The 9,420-nt window shown below is 43.9% G+C and overlaps 1 protein-coding gene across 1 annotated transcript in view; it reads right to left on the minus strand.

The window, feature by feature from the left end:
• SCTR (secretin receptor) overlaps positions 1-9,420 on the minus strand; it is a 100,546-nt gene that overhangs the window by 22,480 nt on the left and 68,646 nt on the right. The window contains exons 7-9 of the mRNA XM_006868743.1: positions 8,343-8,496; positions 3,179-3,239; positions 2,009-2,078 (exon numbers count right to left, since the gene is read on the minus strand). Coding sequence (XP_006868805.1) covers positions 2,009-2,078; positions 3,179-3,239; positions 8,343-8,496 — 285 coding nt within the window. The remainder of the gene's footprint in view (positions 1-2,008; positions 2,079-3,178; positions 3,240-8,342; positions 8,497-9,420) is intronic.

Genomic DNA, 9,420 nt, shown 5'->3' on the forward strand with positions numbered 1-9,420 from the left:
GCACAAATAGAATGCAGGGCCTTATCCAGAGAAGCAGCAGTGCCAGAGATGGAGGCAGAGATGGGGGCATGTAGAGGGGGAGCGGCTGAGGACTTTAGATTCATCAACTAAGAAGAGAAGGAGTAAGAGCTGGTGGCCAGGAGCAGACTTGCAGAATGTGCCCTTTGGAGATGTAATTTATTATATATGCCTGAGTGGGGTTTTTTGTTGGTGTGTTTTTTCAAAAAAGCTAAGGTGGATAAAGAGAAATACTTTTAACTGATGGTATATGGAGGGGATTATAATGAATGTAATGCAACAAGTTATTTGAATTGTTGAATGTGAAACTGATGATGTGCCCTGTAAACTTTCATTCAATCCACAATAAAAACCTTAAAAAAAAAAAAGAGCTCAATGCTCCAAAATAGGAAGGAAAAGCAAATATGTTCATAATGTGTATATCTAGGTGGTGGAACAATTGGTAATTGAATTTTGTTTAAAAAAATCCATCTTTATATTTTCTTTTAAATAATGAGTCCTTTTTCTTTCTCTCTTTTTTTTTTTTTTGGAGGGGGAGTCATGGATTGGACCCTTCCCACCCACTCTATGAGGTCAGTGGGAAAGGGCAGAGGGTAGGACTGAACTGGAGGTAGGCCTGTGTGCCCAAAGGTGCAGTACCCACTCCCACCTTCAGGGGGCTTGTAGTTATTAAGTGCTGTCCAGTCAGTTCCTACTCATAGCTGCCAGGGTTTCTGAGGAGTGGCTGGTGAGTTTGAACTGCCGACCTTGCGGTTCGAACCGCCATTGCAGTCAAATGTTTATCCGATAGTGCCACACCAGGACTGTATCTGGCACAGAAAATCTGCAGATGGAGGTTGAGTCCATCCATGGCCACTCTGACCCCTTTTTCTTTTCTTTTAGCTTATTTATTTATTTTTAATTGTGGTAAAATGTCTAACAAAACATTTACTATGTCAACAACTTTTACTTGAATAATTAATATTAATTATGTTCCTTATGTTGTGTTACCAGCAGTACTATCCATTTCCAAATTTTAGCATCACCCTTAATAGAAACTTGTTGTTGTTATTAAGTACCATGGAGTGAGTTCTGACTCATAGCGACCCTGCACAGGTTTTCCGAGGCTGCAAATCTTTATGGGAGCAGAAAGCCTCATCATTCTTCTAAGGAACAGCTGGTAGTTTCAAACTGCCGACCTTGAGGTTAGCAGCTCGATTCGTAACCACTACACTACCAGAGCTCCTTAATAGAATCTTAGTGCCACACAATAAATAACACCCTGCCACCACTTACCAGCCCCCGTAACCCTAGTAAACTTTGGTCTCTATGTATTTGCCTTTCCTGGCCCGCTCGTCTTATTCCATACCAGCAGATTCAGCTGCAGGGCTCTCAACCCTGGGTAACTTAAAAATAAGACCATGCCCAGGCCTTACCCCAGGACAGTGACAGCCAGGAATCTCCAAGTAGAACATCAGTATTTTTAGAAAGCTTCCAGGTGATTCTAAAGGGCAGCCAGGGTCATACATCTCTTCCCAAGACACAACTGCACTCAGTCTTCCCCAGCTCAGGATACCTGGGAAACGATCAGGACCCAAAGGCCTGGCCAAGTGCAGAGCCAGTGCGGGACAAGAAGCTCTACTCACCACATCCCACCACTGGTCAGGCAAGATGCCAGTTCTGCAAAACAATGCCTTCTAGGGCAAAGTTCCCCCTCCTGCAACTATTCTTTGTTATTGTTGTTGTGAAGTGCTGTCATGTTGGTTCTGACCCTGTACAGGGTTTTCAAGGAACAGCTGATAGAGTTTGAACGGCCAACCTTGCAGTCCAGTGTTTATCTTACATCCCACACCAGCAAGTTCCAGACACCTTTCCTCCTCCCACCCCCTCAATATATGGAGGGTCTATAGTTCATCCATCCCAACACCCCAGGGAGGAATGCTAGGCCCTTCTTCCCACCAGTGCTTGGTTGCTCCCTGTGGAGCCCGCTTCAGGGGAGGATGGTACTCACCAGGATGGAGAGGATCACAGGCCCACGGATGACCCACCAAATGGAAGCTTTGGTGTTGATGTCCCAACACCTATAGGAGGGAAAGCCAGGCACTGTCAGGGGCTGGGTGTGTGGGTGACCAGGAAACATTCCCTGAGGTGGTCCTTCATATGAAGGGCGCTTAGGGTTGCCTGTGTGGTCAGCATCATCACAGCTTGTCCCTCTCCTACAGCCCAGAAGTGCTGCTGTCAGTTGTGGATGTGGATCCACCCCAGGCAGGGCCCTGTGAGCATCGGGGGAGCTGGCACATGTAGGACCCAAGAGCTAGAAGACCCCTAGGTCCCAAAGCTAGCCTGCAGCTGGAATACACTGAGGAGATTGAGGACAAGCTCAATTATCCACAGAGGTCAGGCAAGTGGTGACAAGGCTGGGTGACTGACATGGGGCCTCAGAACCCAGGGATATCATTGGAGGAGGGTACTTGGCAAACTAGAGAGCACGGATCTAGCAGCCTCAATTCTGCTCCAGCTGATTCTTGCCTCAAAAGAAAACGAGGTATGTTGATAGAACTTTCTATTTTTCTCTAGAGAAACTGAAAATCCAGATTTTTTTTTTTTTAAAGTAAAATGACTCAATTTTTAAAGTGTATTGGTTGTGTCCTTATCTAGCTGAGAGGTTGACCCCAACTCTCTGAAGTCTCACTTCCTCTCAGTGGCTTTCAAGCTTTCTCCCTGGACTCCCCTCCACGTTGAGTGCCTCATATCTCCCTTGAGTGTTCCCACCCCTGTCACAGCCTGGAGTGTTACGACTGCTGCTGTTCTGTTCCCTGCCTGGCATGTACGATGGAAACCCCCAGGGGCAGGGAGAGATTGTGGAGGGAGATCCAAGAGGACGGTAGGCCGGCTGACCCTTTCCACAGTGCCCTCCACTGAGCAGCCTCTGCCTGGAGTCTCCCAGGTCTTCTTTGGCATTGGACCTCAGCACAGAGCTGGCAGGACAGGCGAGGAGAGAGGAAGAAACTCAGTGTGCCCACATCTGAGGCACATTGGGCATTCTGCAGCCTGGCATGCTAGCAACTCTCCTGTGGTCCTCAGCATGAGAAACAGGCTTTCTCTAAATAGCCCAAAGAAGAATCTATCCTGTTTGAAGAACTGGACCATATTGAAAATACCTCTCTTTCCTAAAGCTTACCCATTGTCTTCCAGAAAGTGCCTGGTGATAGCCCACGAAGTAACAAAGATGGCTGGGGAACCTGAGGATTAAAAATAAGGGGAGGGGGCAGAGGAACACAGGTATGAGGAACAGTATGTCAGTTATCCCTCAAGCTAAGTACCAATCAGGTATTAAGGTTTGATTTCCATGGAAATCCCCTTTCTATCCAGTGTAAATGGAAAGTCACATTCTTAAAGGGTACTAAGGATGTTCTGGAAAGTGAGGTTGGGTTTGGCTGATCCTGAAGGCCACTTAGGGTTAGAGATCTCTCGGAAGCCTAGGCCAGACCCCTGTGGACCTCTGCTGAGAAGGAGGAAGGAGATGGAAACCCCTTCTCTAAATGGGATATGCTCAGCAAGAATGGAGTGTGGGTAGCACAAAGGCAGGTGAGAAGCATTGGTTTTATTGAAATATTGGCTTGAAAAATGCTTAGCCATTTAATTGGTAGGCAATTGCTGTCATATTTAAACAAAAATATACTATGGGCTAGACAATAAAAAGTAGACAGGAATTTTAAAGCTAAAATGCAAGAACATTACCCGACTTCTGAGTAAACATGGCAAACTGAACATATACACTTTTCTCAATTTCCCCCTAAATCCTTTCTAAAACAAGAGTAAGAAAATAAAACTGATCCAAAGCACAAAGAATGAGAAAGAAAGGATAGTGGGTCAACACAATGTAGTAACATAGAAAGCTTCACAGAGTGGTAACTGGTGCTGCAGAGCAGAGGCCAAAGGGAAGTGATACAAAAAGGGCTCTGTTGGGGGTTATCGGAGTGATGTAGGAGGTAGGGTGGGGTTGATGGGAAAGGGTTGTTTGGAAGTCTGCATAAGAAACAGACAACCACCCCAGGTGGCTACCACTACCCTGCCACTGCTAAATAGTCAGCTGTGCATCCAATTGAGCCAAGGAGGATGGGCTCAGGGCCAGCAGAGTGCCAATGGGATGTTTGGCTACCCCCCCCCCCAGGTTATAATGAAGATAATAAAATACCTGGGGATGTGAAGGACTTATATAGTGAAAAGTATAAAATACTGCTGAAAGGGATTAGAGAAGATTCAAATAAATGGAAAGAAATTCCATGTTCATGGATTGAAAGACTCACTATTATTGCTAACACGTCAATGTTACCCAAAATGATCTATAGAGATTCAATGCAATCCTGTTAAAAATTCCAGCAATCTCACTTACAGTAATGGAAACACCAATCCTTAAATTTATATGAAATGGCAAGAGGCCCAAATAGCTAAAGCAATGCTGAGAGAACAAAGCACGGGAACTCACAGATTTTAAAAACACACTGGTCCTATAATATCAACATTGGACTGTGAACCACAAGGTTGGCATTTCCAACCAGCTGCACCTGGGAAACCCTATACGGGTTGCTGTGGTCGGAACCAACTCGATGGCACTTAACAAACAACAACATTGCTACTGAGTTGTTTCCAATTCATATTGGCCCTGTAAAGGGTTTCTGAGGCCGACATCTTTGAGGGAGCAGAAAGCCTCATCTCTCTCTCATGGAGTATCTGATGGGTTCAAACAACCAACCTTATAGGACTTATAGGATAAGTCCAGTGCTTATCCTATAGAGCCATCACACTCTCTAAAACACACTATACAGCTGCAGTAATCAAAACAGCCAGGTATTGGTATAACAATAGACACACAGATCAATGGAATAGAATTGAAAGTCCAGCTGATTTTTGACAAGGGCCCTGAGTCCATTTGATGGGGAAAGAAGAGTCTCTTAAAAAATGGTGCTGGGAAAATGGGATTTCCATATGCAGAAAAATGTAACAGGATTTCTGCTTCACATCATATACAAAATCAAATTAAAAATGAATTAAGGACCTAAATGTGAAAATTAAAACCATAAAATTCGTAGAAGAAAATGTAGGGGTAAGGCTGTTAGGCCTAACTTTCAACAATGGATCTTCTAATATAACAAACAACAACAACAACAAAACCCCCTAACAAAAAATGACAAAATAAATATATGGGATCTCATAAAAATTTTAAATTCTTGTCATCACAAGTCTTTATCAATTTTCCCTACGTAGAGAAAAGAAGAGTGATAAAAATTTAAGATGACTAGGTTCTATTAGTGCAGTGGACTAATGGGGCCCATGAATATCAGTTGTTGGTGATGAGATAATGTAGTCCACAATGACAATGTTCTACAACCTTGAGTAGCAACTGGGGTCTTAAAAGCTCGTGAATTGCCATCTAAGATGCAACTGTTGGAGGAAAATAGAGTGAATAAAATTGATAGTGCATAAAAACAGTCCAATGGACTAATGGACCATGCAGACATCAGTCTCCAAGACCCTGAGACCAGAAGAACTAGATGATGCCCAGCTACCACTAACAATTGTTCTGATAGGGATCAAAATGGAAGGTCCTGGATAGAATGGGAGAAAACGTGGAAAATTCTATACTAAAAAAATAAATAAGGACCAAGTTTACTGGTCAGAAAGAAACTGGAGGAACCTGAAACTATGGCCCTAGGTCACGCTTCAGGTCTGGAACTGAACTCACCCTCGTGGCTCAATTTCCAGCTAAGCAGTAGATATAGAAGGCACACCTTAGAATGGTCAACCATCCAAAAAATGCTGGAAAGGGTATGGAGAGTATAGGACCCACCTACATTGATGGTGGGACTGTAAAATGATGCAACTACTGTGGAAAAACAGTATGGCACTTTCTCAGAAGGTTGTTAATAGACATACCATAGCATCCAGTAATCTCTACACTTGGTACATATCTTCAAGAAATAATAGTCATAATGCAAATAGATATATGTACACCCATGTTCATTGCAGCATTATTTACAATAGCAAAAAGATAAGAGACAGCCTGAATGTCCATCAGTAGAGAAATAGTTAAACATACTTTAGTACATACACACACAATGAACTATTATGTAACATAGACAAATAGTGATGAATCTGCAAGACACCAAACAACATGGAAGAACCTGGAGAACAGTATGCTGAGTGAAATTAGTCAGTAGTAAAGGGATTCCTGGTGTGGTGCTGTAGGATCAGCACTGGACTGCAAATCACAAGGTTGGCAGTTCAAACCCCTCAGCTGCTCTTTGGAAACCCCATACAGGGTCACTATGAGTCGGAACTGACTTGACAGCACTTAACAGCAACAACAAAGATATTCTGGATTTCTGTGGGGAAGTCATGTGATTTGATAGCTTATGTCAATCAATGTAGTCCATTCTCTCAGGTCCCACTGATTGATTCGAGGATGTGTATGAAATTTGTGGCACTGTGGGTTAATGCGCCAGACTGCAAAAGCCATTTGAACTGTAAGGTCGGCAGTTCAAGCTCACCAGCTGCTCCTCGGAAATCATATACAGGGTTGCTATGGGTCGGAATCGACTCGATGGCACTTCACAACAACAATCAGACTGAGCCACAGAATATTTGCTGGGAGGGCTAGGAAATAGCGTTTTTCTTTCTAACATTGGGTACAAGAAGGCCTATAGCTCAGAAGCTGCTGGAAATGTTGCAAACCGAAACAAGGGTTTGCTGCCTGTCACTGTAGTCAATCACAGAGACAGGGAGAGACCCAAAGCACAGTTTATTAGCAGAAAGCCACCAGTCTGGAGGACAGAGAGAATAATTTCTCAAGACCGTCCTGTCTTTCACAAAGAGCAGGCACATTATATAAAATAAGTTTTAACATATTTTATATAATGTACATTTGGATGTACACTATATCTATTTTAACATCAAGATAGTATTCTTTGGGAAAAGAAACAAGGCAATACTTCCTCAAACAGTCTACCTTTAGGGTCTCAGCTGCTTAATACCTGAGATAATTACCTGGGTGGGTTTAAGCAGACAAGGAGAATTGTTGTTGTAGTTAAGTGCCATTGAGTTTGTTCCGACCCATAGCGACCCTATATAGGGTTTCCAAGGAGCAAATGGTGAGCTTGAACCTCCAACCTTGCTGTTCAAACAGCTTTGCAGAAATAAGGAGAATAGGACTGCTTAGACCAACCCAGATAGCTATCTCAGGAATTAAGCAGCTGGGACCCTAAAGATAGAATGTTTAAGGAAGTTTTTATTGTTTCTTTTTCCCTAAAAGGTACTATTCTCCTAGTCAGGAGCTCTGGTAGCATAGTGGTTATGAATCGGGCTGCTAACCACAGTGACAGCAGTTCGAAACTACCAGTTGTTCGCGGGAGAAAGATGAGGCATTCTGCTCCCATAAATATTTACAGCCTCGGAAACCCTGTACAGGGTCTCTACGAGTCGGAACCAACTCTACAGCACATAACCACCACCACCACCATTCTCCTTGTCTTGTCCTCTTTCTAGGACCACAAGGTCATCTTAGCTAATTTATAAACTTCCTCATTTGCAGGTTGAGATTCAATGACTAAACTGACTCAGTTTTGTTTAGGTAAGTAGATCCACGCTATCAGTAATTGTGTTGGGAGCACCATCCTCCCAAGAAATGGTCACAGAAGGAAAGTGGAGAGAGAAAGTAAGAAACACTGTTGAGCTGATGGGTTGAGCCTCACCTGAAATTGGTGATCCCTGAACGTTTCAGTTACATGATAAATTAATTTCCTGTATGTTTAAGCCTAATATAAGCCCAATTTTCTGCTATCAGTTAGCTCTGGTAGCGTAGTGGTTACGAATCGGGCTGCGAACCTTAAGGTCAGCGGTTCGAAACTACCAGCTGCTCCGCGGGAGAAAGACGAGGCTTTCTACTCCAGTAAAGATTTACACCCTCGGAAACCCTTTACAGGGTCGCTATGGGTCGGAACCGACTCGATGGCACTTAACAACAACAACAACAACAAACTGAAAAGGAAAGGAACCAAGAACGAGACCATATGGGACAAAAGTCTAAGGAAGAAGAGTCAACAACTGTTGGGGACACCAGGTTGTGAAAAGCTTTGGGTTCCAGAAATTGGGGTTAAATTATTTTCAGATATTACGTTGCATTTAACAGATAGAGAAACTGAGTTCAGTAGCCTAAAATGACTCATCTTAGGTCATACAGGTTAGTTAAGTAAGGTGCTGGACTAGAAACAAATGCCTTCTGACTCCAAAGTCTATGTTCTTTCCCACTTCCCACACAGCTACTACCAAACCCTGGAGAAACATACCCCATCCAAGGAAAACAAAACCCTGGAGGCACTTCCTTTCCGAGAAGAAGGAGATAGCCAGGAGTGTGTGGAGGTAGAGGCCTTCTACCAGCAACCAGGTGTAGTTGGCCACAATGCAGTACTGGAAGAAGACCATGACCAGCTTGCAGCCCACCTGGACAGAGAGAGGCAAGTAAGCTACAGGTCAGGTGATTGTGGGCTTCCCTTTGGTGATCAGCCCCCAAGGGAAGAACCAAGGTGATGTAAGGGGCAGAGAACGGGCCACAGAGAGCCTCAGGGCAGTGGGCTCAGTCAAGATGGTCAATGGGTCATTGCAGGAACATGAACTGGATTCAAATCCTGTAGCTGGCTGCCAAGTGAAGAAGAGGAAGATCCTCCTTTAACTGCAGAACTGTGTCAGATACTGCCCACCCGCACCCTCACTTTTTAGATAAGGAAGCTGAGGCTATACTCTTCACTTCAGTAAAGAGTATACAAAATCCTTTCTGAGGTCAATTATACAGTAAAAAGTATACAAAATCCATTCTGAGGTCAATTTCCCTGGAAACAGATAAAGAATGGGCATGCCAACTATATTAGGAGGCAATGTTGCTTATGGTAAAAATTGCCCCGACTAAACTGTATCTCGACTGTTGTTGTTAAGCGCTGTCGAGTCGGTTCTGACTATAGCAACCCTGTACAGGTTTTCCGAGGAGCAGCTGGTGAGTTTGAACTGCCAACCTTGCTATTCAAACTGACCTTGTGGTTGAGTGCTTACCCTATAATGCCATATCTGGACTTGTTGTTGGTAAGTGCCGTTGAGTCAGTTGCGACCCATAGTGACCCCGTATAGGGTTTCCAAGGAGTGGCTGGTGAGCTTGAACCCCCAACCTTGCAGTTCAAATAGACTTTGCAGTCCAGTTTATTAACCCACAGTGCCACACTAGAGAACTATAATTACCCAGTGCCATAATTTGGGCTTCCCTGAACCACATGGTTTACTATGCCGGGAATGACAAATTGAAGAGGAATGGTGTTGCATTCATCATCAAAAAGAACATATCCAGATCAGTCATGAGGTACAATGCTGTCTGTGATA

This window comes from Chrysochloris asiatica, unplaced genomic scaffold (assembly GCF_000296735.1).
Source record: "Chrysochloris asiatica unplaced genomic scaffold, ChrAsi1.0 scaffold00123, whole genome shotgun sequence".
In the NCBI taxonomy this organism is placed as follows: domain Eukaryota; kingdom Metazoa; phylum Chordata; class Mammalia; order Afrosoricida; family Chrysochloridae; genus Chrysochloris; species Chrysochloris asiatica.